This window comes from Tiliqua scincoides, chromosome 3, assembly GCF_035046505.1.
Source record: "Tiliqua scincoides isolate rTilSci1 chromosome 3, rTilSci1.hap2, whole genome shotgun sequence".
Taxonomy (NCBI): Eukaryota; Metazoa; Chordata; class Lepidosauria; order Squamata; family Scincidae; genus Tiliqua; species Tiliqua scincoides.
The window spans coordinates 80,740,808-80,755,127 of NC_089823.1; the positions used below are offsets into that span (position 1 = coordinate 80,740,808).

Sequence of the window (14,320 nt, forward strand, 5' to 3'; positions counted from 1 at the left end):
TGCATTGCATCTAGCCTCCCAATCTGGAAGTACCTGGCAATGACATCATTGCCAGTTACTTCTGGTGGGCCTTCCAATAGGCGGACCATGTGAAGTGGTACAGCGAGGAACAAATATTGAGAAACACTGCATTAAGTGTATTTCTAGCAAAGTGGGAGGCAGTATAGCCCAGTGGTAGAGCATATGCTTTGTATGCAGAAAATTCCAGGTTCAAGCCTCAACACCTCTGGAGGAAAATTTCCTGTCTGAGACCCTGGAAAGCTGCAGCCAGTCAGCATCCACACCTAGGTGGACCAAAGGGTCTGAATCCATAGGAGCCAACTTTCTCTGTACAACTGCCCCAGTTTCCATTCTTGCCACTCAGTTGACGACTGGGTTGCCAACTGGCATTTGGACATTGCTCTGCCAGTTAGTAATCCATAATAATTTAGTTTATTTTTTAACATGGCATAAGTGACCCAGTAGTGAAAGGCAACTACAAGTGCTTTAATCTTCTGGTTCTATTAACCTTTGAATGCTGGCATCCCCCTTTCTGTTTGGTTTGGATTAATCTGATTCTTTGGAAATGAATGCTTCGTAAAACATTGTCCACAACCCTTGAGTTTGAATTTTGGCAGGGACTAAACCAGGCTTTCAACATCTTGTGAGAAACAAGAATTAAGCTGCCCCAAATCTTTTGGCTTTTGACCATTTGACATTACTTGTAGCCACAAAACTCCCACTGAAAGTCAAGGAGACCTGAACTCCCAAGAGTGTTCCTTCTTTCTTGAAATAATGCTTACCATGATTCTATTTCCCCTTCTTTCTTTTTTTAAGTTAGAAGCAGGGTGTCACTAACCGAACAACTCTTTAGTTTCATTTCTCAGTGAAATGAAACTAAATTGCGAAAAATTCACATGCGTGGCCAACTTCCTTTTCATGCAACAGTCAGCCAGGTGTGACATCTTGTACCGTAGATAAACAATAACTTCAACTACAATGGACTAGGGCAGTGGTTCTCAAACTTTTAGCACCAGGACCCACTTTTTAGAATGAGAATCTGTCAGGACCCACCAGAAGTCATGTCATGATCAGAAGTGACATCATCAAACAGGGCAATTACCCACACTTACCCAGAAGTCCCATTTACTATCATTGTTAAAAGCATTTACATAGTAGCCTGTTAAAAGTACAGATCTGTAACATTTCCCCAAATGCAGTCACATACCAGGGTAGCATGAAGTCCGATATATTGGGCAGGAGGCCTGGTCTAGAGCAGGGGTACCCAAACTTTTTGGCAGGAGGGCCACATAATCTCTTACACTGTATCAGAGGCCAAGAAAAAAAGAATTAATTTACATTTAAAATTTACATAAAGGAATACGTGAGAGACAGAACTAATATGAATGAATGAACTTTACTGATGCAGAGGTTAACATAACTCCTGACCACATACCTCTTACCCAGAAATAAACCACATGGAGACATGGACTGTTCAGAGACCATACATATGAGACATGGGGGTTGTTAAAATAACACTAATTGGGGACTATCAGGGATGTGCTTCAAGACTAGTGAAGCTCACTGTTCTTCTCTTCTCCATACATAGGGTTAAGGGTGGTGAGCATGCAGGCAGTCCTGGAGAGCCTGAAGCAGCAGCTGCACAGAACACAAGATGGCAGCCGCAGTGGAGGGCTCATCCCACTGCTCTCGCACTCCCAGCCCCTCTACTCAAGGCACAAGGTAGTGGTGGGCAGACATCTGTAGCTGATGGTGCACTGGTGGCAGCTCAGTATGGGGGCTTCCTCCGCTGTTTGCTGCTTCACATCTGTCTTCCCAGTCTGGCCCACCAGAGACTTGCTGGAGACCATGCTGGCCCATCACAATTGCCTGACACAAGCTGCAAGCCAAGTTTTCTCTCTGCTACTTGCTGCATAACATTTGTGAAGCAGCAAAGGAAAGCCAGAGGATTTGCAGTAGTTAGAGGCCTCGGGGCTCACCTAAAGGTCTTGCAATAGTTAAAGGCCTATAAGGTCTTGCACAAAGTAAGGGTGGGCTTTCACAAACGTGAAGCAGCAAATAGCAGAGAAGGCTTGCCGCTCGCGTCAGGCAGTTGTGTTGGGCCAGCATGGTCTTCAGCAAGTCTCTGGCGGGCCAGAGGCTTGTTGGAGACTAAGGACTCTCCGTGGGTTTGATTGGGGGTCCTCGAGGGCTGTAAATGGCCCCTGGGACAGGGTTTGGGCATCCCTGGTCTAGCGGGTAGAGCATCCGTTAAGCCCCAAAATTTAACATCTGAAGGTCGCTAGTTCAAATTCACCAGAAGCATCTGTGAGTGGCAAAACCTTGAGAGCTGACAAGCCAAGGCAAGCCCTTTCAGGTGGGAGCCAAAAGAAGCCGGCTCTAGCTCCTTCTCGGAGAGGTAAAGGAGTCGTCAGTCAGTGTGGGAGACAGCATGCAGCCAGAATGTTTCACCAGACCATGAGTCACATGGACTGTAGATTGTTTTTGAAAGATAGAACCAATTTGTGATTGTAAATACCCCTTCGGGGTTTTAGAGAAAGCCTGCCTGTGTAAACCACCTTGAATAAACTCAGTAATCCAATGGCCAGAAAGGAGGTATATAAATACCGGTTATTATATTAAAAAGAAAATATTGAAATAAATGGGACCCACCTGAAATTGGCTCACAGCCCATCTAAGTGAGTTCCAATCCACAGTTTGAGAAACACTGGACTACAGGGGCATCTATTATTTCCTCTCTCAGAAACCAACTTTAGTGCTCATTTGATAAAATTTCTTTTACGGTCCCAGCCATGTGATTATAGGAATAGCATAAGGCAAGTTTGAGTCTTGAAAAAGACAGATCACAGCCACCCAGAAGCAACATGCACAAGTCTACAGACAGTATCCTATCGTAATTCCTAACACAAGTAGGTCAAAAAATACATGTGCCTATAGAAGGCAAATCAATCAATCATTTGAATCAATGCCCATGTCCCTTCAGTGGTATCAGATGAATGGGAACTCTTGGCTTGTTTGACTGTGGGATGCTAACCATCTTGAAATCATCTTGAACACTGTTTATAAAGGCTTCACTATCTCATGTAAATTAGAATATGTCAGAAAAAGAGGAGCAGCAATTGGTTACCATCTCAAACTTTCAAGCTCTTTTCAGACAGACATTATGTAAACATGGAGCTTCTCCACACTGACAAAGTGCTGTGAGCGCACTCAGCAAGCTTCTCCTCCCTGCCTCCACTTTCCCCATGCTCTGCATGGGAAGAGGTCACATGCTGAGAAAGTTGTATCTTAAGACTGCTTCAGTTATTGCATTTACAGTATTTGTTACATGAGTTAGCTGTAATATTTGGAGCAGAACATGAAACTAGGTGGTCATGGCTGTTGGGCATCAGAAACTAGAGTTATCTCATGCTGAGGAAATCAACACCCACAGATGCTGATGCCAGCCCGTGACCATGGTTGTGGCTGACATATTGTTCACATATGTGAGTGCATCACCTATGGATGGGCAGAACAATTAATACGACTGAAGTTACATGAGTTCTGGAAGAGTTGGATCATCCCAAGCGCATTATGAGAATGAATTAAGTTATTCATTTAATAAAATAATAATAAAGCACTGATGGAGCCAAGTTCCATATGCAAAGTTGTTCAAATGCCTATGATTTTTCAAATCCCATTTTACCCTTCTTTTGAACCAATACCAAAGCTGTTCTTTGGGAAAGTCTTGTAATATACCAAAATCATCTGTACCAGAAGACCTACATAAACTAGAAACATGAAGGATTGGCACAAGTGGAGTGGCAAGGGACAACTAGTTAAGAATGCATGTCAGGTTCCTACATGAAGACCTGCTGGACTGACTTCTTAATAGTATGGGTGACAGTTCAGTGGCACTTCAAATCTCTGGATTTTATATCTATGGTTTGAGAATGGGGCAGCAAGCCCACATGTACCTCCCCCCCATTTGATTTGCAAGACTGGAGTACACAATCTACAGAAACTGGACGTGTAGTACATATGCCTACATCACAGTACTGGCAGTTTTCAAATTTCTACACCTTTACTCCGACCACACAAGCTGAGAATGCAAGCTTTAAAAACTGAAGTTTAACTGAATTCAATCTCAAAATGAGAATAGCTGTGTCCTTTTCCAGCCCTATCTAGAGATTACAGGGACTGAACTTGGAATTTTCTCTATGCAAAGCATGTGCTCTATCCTTGGACTATGCCCCCTCTACGCAGGTTCTTTGGCTTAAGCCACTATGAACGTGACCCATTCGGTATTTAGACATCCTGTAGCAGAGGTGTCCAAACTTTTTGGCAGGAGGGTCACATCATCTCTCTGACACTGTGTCGGTGACCGGGGAAAAAAGAATTTACATTTAAAATTTAAATAAATTTACATAAATAAATATATTAGAAATGGAACTTATATGAACGAAGGTATTGAAATAGCTCAATGCCTATAATAGGCTTTGTACAAAGCAAGTCTGGCCTTTCTTTCGCTGCTGCAGCTGCTGCATCACAGATGTGAAACAACAAGCAGTGGAAGAAGCCCCCAGCACACAGCTCCCATGACAGGTTGACAGGTCTCATGCTAAGAGCAGTTGCATCATGTCAGCACAAGCTCCAGCAAGTCAACTCAACTCAACAAACCTTTATTAGGCATAGAACTCCAGCAAGTCTCTGGAGGGCCAGATGCTCATTGGAGACTGGGAGCTCCCCATGGGCCGGAGTGGGGGTCCCCAAGGACTGCAAATGGCCCCCAGGCTGGGGTTTGGGCACCCTTGTTCTATAGTGTAAACAGAACAATGCAGATTTTCTTAAAACAGATACACACTGAACTTTTCTTTTCTTGCAAAGAAAGTTAAACATCACGACCAAACTGTAAGGATAATGCTATTGAGGATTTATTAAGGAGACTTACAACACAATAATGGGACAATGGGACACCATTTCAGATGTGAAACACAGACCTGAAATACAACTTATCACATGTTATAAAATGTTTTCATTTGGTCCAGCTTTGGTAAAATATGGCAAAATATGGAACTAAAACAATGAACCAAGGAAAGATATCAAACATCCTTTAGCTGTTGGGACAAATATTAACAAGACAATGGGACACCTACATTGAAAATAGGTTTTGGTTTAACTGTGTTCTTTCAAATACTTCTCTTTCCCCTTTATTGCTAAAAGCAGCACAAATAAACACATTGAATGCTTATGGAGATGAATGTTAAACCCATTTTAAAATTTTATCCAGAAATTCTCCATTACAGATTTTTGACTATGGGAGTAGAGTATAGTGGGGCCTCTTTATCCATGGATGCCTCCCCACACTTCAGAAGGCCTTCAAGACACAACCAGAAGCAACACTGGCCATACCATTGGCCTCCCAGTGTTTCAGAGGACGTGCAGCCAAGGATGCAGTGCTGTGGCCTTGCTGCCAACTTTGGACTTTAGTATCTGCAGGGATTCCTGGAATTAATTTCATGCGGATACTGAGGGCCCTCTGTATAAATTATTATGAGAGGGTATTTCAAGCTTTGTAGTGTTATCCAGAAGATCTAAATGGCATCTCATTATCACATAGATGAATTTCACTCCCTATTTTGAGAACTTAGGTATACCAAATTTGGCAACTAACTTGACAAATTGTTTACTAATCCATTTCAAGGACTGTTGATCAATCACATTTATACAACAAAATTATTTACAGATTTGTTTTCGTTCCCCAAATATAGAAAATCTGAAAATACATGCGGTCTTGTAGGAATCTTTTTTATTTTATACACAAGGAAAATATAGCTAGAAAGATACTCTTAAATGCATTTGCATATTCTGGGCAACAATCTACAGCTCATTACTAGGGGAAAAAAGGATTATAAATCAGTCTTCTTAACATTGCCACCAATAAGAAAGTATGTATTATGAAAGTTTAGGACTGGTCCCTTTATAGCATATACTAACACTGATGATGAAGTATAAGCTAGAAAATTCAAGACCTAAGACCCCTTCTCATGTGACCTTCACAGCACTACTCCAGAAATATTAGAAGCCCCAGGCTATGCAGGAAGGTCAATGTCACAGCTCCTTCCCATGCCAATGTTGCCCTAGGCTTTCAGGACAGGCATTGGTGACTTCTCTTATGTGACCTAGTGCTTCTGATGTCTGTATTGCGCTGCAGGGAAGAGCTGTACTGCTATTGTCCCAAAGCCACAAAATTCACAAAGGAAGAGGTTTGCAGCCTCATCACTATAAGGCAGAATAAGATGAATGAACAAACTGCCATTGCAGTGTAATAAGAACAAAACTGGTTCTTGGAAAGGATGCTTTACAAATATTAAAAAGGATACATTTTCTTTGGGTGAAAGTATTTCAAAGTGTCATGCACCAAGTGCTACTGGTGTCAGTAGTTAAAAAATTGATTGCAAAAATTTATGGCTCAGCTAAATGTGACAGTCCTACTTAGAGCTTCTTAAACTTTGATTAGAGACTTGATTTTCTTAGAGTTAAAGCATATGGAGTCCTTTCAAAATATAGGTACTATCCAAGATCTATGAAGCTCCAGATAAGATTGCAACTTTTAGTGGACACACAGAGTTGCAATAGATTCCATAACAGCAATCTAAAATGCTTCATACAGTGAGGATTTAGAACAGGCATTTTCCAGGACGAGAGGGCAATTAATCCCTGTTCTACAGTCACTTTTAAGAGATGTAGAAAATCACCACCCTACCATGAAACATCTGCTGGCCTAAAACAGAGGTTTTCAAAAAGGGAACACAAGATGTGTCTAAACCTTTTAAACCTGTTATGAGTAAGATTCTATTAACAGTGAGGTTCAGTAACTATCAGCAAGTGAGCTTATTGCGGACAAATTCATGGATTTATTTTGGCCTTTGAAAAATACTACTCACTATTTTTAAAGCAACATTCACCCATCTTAATAAACTGTAGGCAAACATTGTTGTTTTTAAAGTCCGAAGAGAATTTATAAGAAACTGTCGCGACAAAAAAGTTATCAAACATTTTAGATATAGGTATTCTATATTGTCCGTATTTAAAGAGGGAATGTATGCATAGTAAACCTGAAGCTTTCACAGACATCCATTGTCTTAATATAATTCTGCAGAATACAATATTTTGAAACTGATTTGAAGTTATAGTGGGACGTGGCTGAATAGGTAGGACACAGATTCACCATTGTGTGTTCTTCGGATTGCCTCAGCCAGAATCATGGAAATATCAACAACCTAGAGGATAAGAAAATAGAGCAGCTTATTAATGCATACAACTGTGTGCCTTGCAGTGTCCCAGTTTGAGAACCTCTACTCTATGCCTAGTTTGATGCAGTTGTTCATCACCTTTGCCCATTCACTGGCCAACCCATCTTGTCAGTCTAAGACCAAACAATACTAGACAGTGGGCTATTTGTTAATGCTACATTTTCCCAGAATTTGTTTTCAATTTTCTAAAAACAAGTTCTTATAAATGATTAACATAATGAATAGGTAATATCCCAATTAAATTGGGGAGTTTCATGGTTGTAATTAACTTTTTTTCCAAGTGACTAATGCTAGGAAATATCCATCTCTATCTAATGGATAGGTCTTTGAGCATCCTAAGAACAGGACAAATGCTTTTAGTGTCCTTAGAGTTTTTTCCTTTAATACTTAAACGTAAAAGAAGAACATGCTAATGATTGATCATGTCTTAAAATGACCCGATTTCCCAAAAATACAATTTCCAAGCTAGACCTTGCATTTGTTTGGCTATAACACTTAAGCACAAGGCACACCGCTACCACATTTCACGTACTTTTGCCTATCAAAAAAACTTTTTGGGATAGTAAGAGGCATCATTTTTATGAACTGTATAAGTATTTACTTAACATAAATTGAAACATGTTAAATGATATTCTAATCAATTTAGGGAACTGAGAGATTGGCTGAAAATTTTTCCAACTCAAAATTTTCCAAAAATTCCAGCACTGCTGGCTAAAACTATGTCCTTTTATGTAGTTGCCTAACCTGGTTGATATTCCTGATGATGCCAAGACCAGGAATTAGATAGCCACAACTCTGCCAGTTTTCCAAAAAGGACTGGATATGACCAGTACTGCAATGCCACCAGTTATGAAGATTCACCAATGGAGAGAGCCATATGCCATATATAAATATGCCTGATCCTATGCCCCATTGTGCCAATAAGGCTGCACATCAGATTGGTGACACAGGAATGCATACTTGGCATTCTCTCTAGTACTGATTTAAGATATCAATAAGGTCCAGAAAGGATAAATAAGAAAACTTTTCCATGGCATTAGCTTATTTCCTCAACCTGTTATCTGTGATGCCCAAATGAAACTGAAGTTCTAACCATGCTAAAGCGCAATAAGATGAGCTAGCAAAATAGAAAGCACAGTACCTGAATCTTGGGACAATGTTTCATTTTTTCTTCCTGTGGGATTGTGTTAGTGACAACTACTGCTTCAAATGCAGCATTATTGATCCGAGAAATAGCAGGGCCAGAAAAGATCCCATGTGTGAGAATGGCATAAACTTTTGTTGCTCCTGCAGACACTAGCCTGTAAAACACAGCATGGACAACACGGTAAGCCTATAATTCTAGAAGGAAAGTCGCAGGAAATGGCAAAACTAAATACCTGCTATCAGAACAGAGAAAACCTGTCTCAAGGTAATAAAAATAGCATATTCTCAGTGGGTAAGTGGATGTTCACCAAAATCCAAAAATCTCCTCCATATTGGCATCCCAGGTCCCAGTGTAAACCAGGAGCACCCCCCCCTTAGCAAAATTATTGCTCGCTCAGGGTCTAATCCTGTCCAATTTTCCAATGCCTGTGCAGCTGTGCCTACAGGGTGGGCATTGCACACTGTGGTGCAGAGTCAGTCAGAGGCCTCCTCAAGGTATGGGGCTGCATTGCAGCTGCACCGCTGCTGGAAAGTTGAACAGGATTGGGCCCTCAGGCTCCTACTGCAGCATGCCAGTTGTGTCTGGTACAGTGATCTGGAGTTCTTCTCTCTCCTCTATTTGATGTTCAAGGTAGGGAGAAGTGCAACTTGGAATTGAAAAAACTCACACTTTGAAGAGCTAAGAGTAGACCCAACTACCTGTTCACGAGGCAAGGTCAGTCTGGGGACCACAGGGAGCCCCCCCCCCCAACCAGGAGGACTTAGATCATCTGACCCTGCCTGCCTGGAAGGGTTCCTCAGATGCAAAGATTGAGCCACGTTGGAACCCCTGGAGAACTGTTAAGTCAAAAACACACAAAGCCACAACGGAAGCATTGTGCATAGAGGATCTCATTTTCCAACACTGCAGTTCATCTCTCGTTTGGACCCTTCTGTAACTTCTGTTTTGTCTTGGATATTACCCACATCAAAATGCCTCTTGAGATTCCTTCAGATCTACTCACTTGTCTGCTGCATGACATATCGTGCCACATGTGTCCGCCATATCGTCCACAAGAATTGCTACACGGTCTGTCACATCTCCAACCAAAACCATTCGGTCCACCTCATTAGCTTTCTTGCGCTCTTTGTGAATGAGGGCAAATTCAACATTGAGTCGGTCAGCAATTGAAGTGACCCTGGATTGTGTGAGAGAGAAAAATCATGTAGTGAATATGCGTTTCAGAAAGAGCCATTTTCTATAGCCGTATCACCAGATGAGTCCTAAGAAGGGCCTGGAAACAGTTCATTTTGTGTTAAATGTAGTGACAGCATTGAAAATTCAATTCTTTCCACCCCATTTAAAAATGGCTTTAAAATATGTTCTTGGTGATCTGGATTTCTATTTCTTGATAGAGATTTAAATGTTTGCAGTGTCTGATTATATTGGGTGTCTCAATTTTCTATGACTTTCTAAGTTAAGTCGTTATTCCATAACATGCAGCTTTTAGCATAACATGTACTTCAAAAGCTTGGAGAAGTTACTTCTGCTCATTGACTCAATGGCTCCCTATCCCTCAGGAGCATTTAAAAATAATATTTTAGATTATCTGCACCTCTTTTTTAATCCCCTTCATCAAACCAGACAATATCAATTTGCTTCTACTTAAGTGCTGAAATTAAACACACAGTAAGGGTCAATTTAAGTACTCTATGACTGTCAAGCAGATGCTGCTGCAGAAGTTTTACTGTATCACTGTCTCTGGGGTGGCTATTACATGCAAGTGCTGATCAATTATCTGATTATATGGAGCCATTCCAGGTCTGGTCAGAAACCATCTGTGATGCTGGCATGAAGATGCAGTCAACAATTGTGGAAACCCACATCTCAGCTCACACATATTATAGTCATGTGACACTGATGCTATACAGAAGTATTCCAGCAGCCTCCACGTTCAAAAGCAGTCCTAAAAATAAGGCTCAAGACATGTGGTACTTTGCATGGTCAGGTTTCATGCTGTAGTGTTAACATATTATATGCCACATTTCAACAAAAATGTTCACAAAGCGGTTTACAGACAAAAATCAGATGGCTATATTTAGGCACCAACCATGAAGCTCAGCCACATCACATGGTTACTTTTAAAGATCAGCACACTACCACCATGTGGCATAGAAAATAAGCACATAATCCATCTGAGATTAGCACATGCATACATCAGTGAGACAGCAAACACAAGAGCACAGAAGTTTTATCAGCAGTTCAGGACATGCCAGCAGGGGAAGCATTAGTGCTCAGTGTTGGATGAATCTGTATACTGGTGAAATGAGGGGGCTAGGTTTTAATGCTGTCAGCCTGGCACTCCAGAAGTGAAGCGTGTCTGGTTCAAGCTGGAATGTTTAACATGCGTGCAAGGATGCCCACATTCTGCTTATCAACCCCACCCTGTTAAAACTGGTTGATGATATAGCCTCCATCTTGCATTCTCGTGTGAAAAGAACAAAAATAAATACTATTTATGCAGTTCTTATGCATTCAACCAAATGTATCCTTATGTTCTATTAAAATTAGTGGAGACTTTAAAAAAAAAAATCAACTCTTAACTGACACATTCACCTGTAAGTAATTTATGATCCCTGCAGGCATTTTTAAAACAAATACGAAGGTCGACCTCTAGTGGTTTACTGCAATATGTACTCTGAGTACACTTGAGCTGCCTAATCCAAAGTCTGCATTATACGTACTTATGGGCAATATACAACAAAGTAAAAAGTTGGACAAGCATTCTCAAAGAATTCTACTCTTTATTTAAAAGCTACATTTTCATTCTACAGACCAGAAGTGACTTCTCTAGTATCAAGGGTATTACAGACTATAGAACGTGTGGAGACCTAGGAAGTCCACATCTGAAATACTTTTAGTTCTTGCTGCCCTAATGGTTAGAGGGACAGCCAGAAAATGGAATGTCTGTTCTCTCTAGATTTTTCCTACAATCAATTTAAGTTCCTTGACAGTGGATGATCTCACAGAATTTGTGTAAGCAAATGACATGTCTACTTATTTACAAAGCTCGCAGTGTGTACGTCTGAATATACAAGCAAGCAGCAATTCTTCCTTTGTCTACCACTACAAAATTAACAGTGTGTATGGATGACATTGTTCACATTCAGTTTCATTCAAAAAAAAAACCCACTATCACAACCAAGCACATAACCCTAAGGGGAGAAAGTCTGTCAGTATGAGAAAGGAACAAAGATTCATATAGTGATGAAGGAAACACGAGAAAGGGCACTAACCCAAACATAGTCTACCACAGTTTGAATCACATCCAAACAGAAAACACATTTGTTTTAATATATACTTGATCAACCAAAATAAAATATCAGTAAAGGCAGAAAAAACAACACCTCCCCCCCCCCAAAAGCTTTAGTTGTTCAAACAAATCTACATTGAACTAAATCTCAGAGTCTTTTGGTGGGAAAAAACACCTAAACCTCAGTAAGCAGAGATTAGAGAGAAGGAAACCGGACAGCAACAGAAGTACAGCAGCACCTGGGCTATAACAGGCAAGCAGCAAGGCAAAAGAAAATATCTTCTGTAGCAGACTCAGTGAGTGAGGCCAAAAGGGCAGGAGGTCTGGTCTAGAAGGTAGAGCCTCCGTTAGCCCGAAGATAACATCAGAAGGTCATCAGTTCGAGGATACCGGCAGTTCCCTGAAGGGCTGAGAATGGTGAGACCTTGAAGTAGCTGATGAGCTGAGTTGAATGATTCCACCTGCTCTTGGTGTGAGCAAGAAGCATCTTGGCTGCCCTCCATATGAGAGATGGAGCTGCTTGCCAGCCTGCGTGGGAGAACTGGAGGCCAGAAGCAAGACCAAACCAGGAAGATCCATTCTGAAATGTTGTTGGTTCTTGAAAGAGAGAACCTTCATGATTGTAAAAATTCCCTTGAGGGATTTAGAAATGCCTGCCTATGTAAACCGCCTTGAATAAAGTCAGAGGAGTAATCCGATGACCAGAAAGACGCTATATAAATGCCTAATTATTATTATTATTATTAAAAGTAGGGGAAGAGAGAAAAATAATTTCCTTTAAAGCACAAAGTATTGCCAGTGGAGTGCTTCAGACTTACAAAAAACTAGCAGAAAAGGAATATTCTCCATGTACAAGCTGAATTCCCTATCACTCAGGCAAGAATTAAGTGCCATGGCAGCCTCTGCTCTGTAGAATGAATACTATAAATAAGCTGAAGACTGTGTTCTACCTTTTTGCTCCACCGGCATCAGGTGAGACAATGACACAGTTTCTCCAGTCCGGAATGTTTTCTTTTATCCACTGCAGCACTGCTGGCTCTGCATACAGGTTGTCCACTGGGATATCAAAGAAGCCCTGACAATCATGAGAACAGAACCATTTTAACATCCAAGTTTCAATGGTATAAAATAACTCAGCATGCCAGAAGTGCTGGCAGAAGAAGAAATTTTCAAAACAACATGCTGCAATGGCTATATATGGCACACAGGATAGCTAAATATCATAGAAAACAGACTGATCTAGAAGAGCACTTGGCTCAATGCACTCGAATAGGTTATGTAAAATTCTTGCCCCAAGGCTGGTTGAAGTCCTGTGCTCAAGAAGCAGCACATGGCATTTCAAAAACAGCAGCATGAAACAAGAGTTTACTGTTAATCCTCCATAAACGTTCTATTGAAATGGTTGACAGAGGAAAAGTGAGAACCTCAAAGGGTGCTGGGAAAAATCTTATTGCAGTGAACCACTGAAGCCTAACATTTCCATTCTAGAAAATCGCATAAAAGTTGCTACTTTATCACAGGACTGACAGTGTTTTAATGGCTCTGGAATGGGTTTGCTTTCCCACAATCTGTGGCTTTCATGTTAATAAATGACTTTCCAAATGTCATTTTAGGGGACTCTCATCTCTTGTTTTGGTTGCCTTTCATCAGCATTTTGGAATGAAGTGGCTGACTTGAGTTTTTTCCTGCAAGTTATCGCACCTACCTTATGTGCTGTGAACACCAAGCCTACAGAGTCTCTGGGAGTGAAAAGCAGATGTCCCACGGCCTTGAGATAAGCCTCCAAGCAAACCACAAAAATATGAGGCTTGATGAGAACTTGGGAGATAACAAAATGTTTAAACATTTTTCATTAAGGCCCTTGTTTGGCATGGGGGGGGGGGAGAGGTGAAATGAGAACCCTTCCTTATGTTTAAAGTAGACCCAGTGATTCCTTTAGTTAATCCCAAGGTCAGTTTTAGCAGCTTGACAACAGCCATCTTTTTTTTTCACTGCAGCAAGTTAAAAGAGAGAAAGTAACACAGACTGAGAGCTCCTGTGTAACAAGAAGAGAAATGACTTATAGTTGCCTGAATTTGGGAAGCATGCAAGTCCATAGTGATGATGTGGTCTGCTCCAGCAACTGACAGCATATTGGCAACAAGTTTTGCAGAAATAGGAGCACGGCTCTGAGGAGACAAAAACACAAGATGTTATGAAATGTGAAAAGCAGCCAGATACACTCACAGTTCAAGTGACATGAATGGACACAGATTAATATTTCCCACACTAATCATAATATCTTCTCTAAGCTTTAACATGTGGTATTATGAAGTTACAGAAGTAAATTGTTATTTCTTTACATATAAGAAGAAGATAAATTATCTTCCAAGATCTCTTACATGTAAGACAGTATTACAGGGAGAGAAGGGGTTTAATCCTGACTCTTTGAGCTCTTCCTAGAATGCTTCCCATTCTTATTAATACAAAATAAGGCATCACATTAGAACACATTTCCTCTAAGTTGCAACTAATTAAAACCCCCATTGCTCTGAAAAACCATGGCAAGAAATTTGAGAAGACTGATGGAACCTTCAAACAGTACAA

The 14,320-nt window shown here is 40.8% G+C and overlaps 1 protein-coding gene across 1 annotated transcript in view; it reads right to left on the reverse strand.

Moving 5' to 3' along the window:
• Positions 1-4,895: 4,895 nt before the first annotated feature.
• The window catches only part of PRPS2 (phosphoribosyl pyrophosphate synthetase 2), a 28,657-nt gene continuing 19,232 nt past the window's right edge, over positions 4,896-14,320 (reverse strand). Inside the window, exons 3-7 of the mRNA XM_066621668.1 lie at positions 13,804-13,902; positions 12,685-12,809; positions 9,446-9,619; positions 8,437-8,596; positions 4,896-7,262 (exon numbers count right to left, since the gene is read on the reverse strand). Of these exons, the coding sequence (XP_066477765.1) occupies positions 7,170-7,262; positions 8,437-8,596; positions 9,446-9,619; positions 12,685-12,809; positions 13,804-13,902 (651 nt within the window). The 3' untranslated portion in view covers positions 4,896-7,169. The remainder of the gene's footprint in view (positions 7,263-8,436; positions 8,597-9,445; positions 9,620-12,684; positions 12,810-13,803; positions 13,903-14,320) is intronic.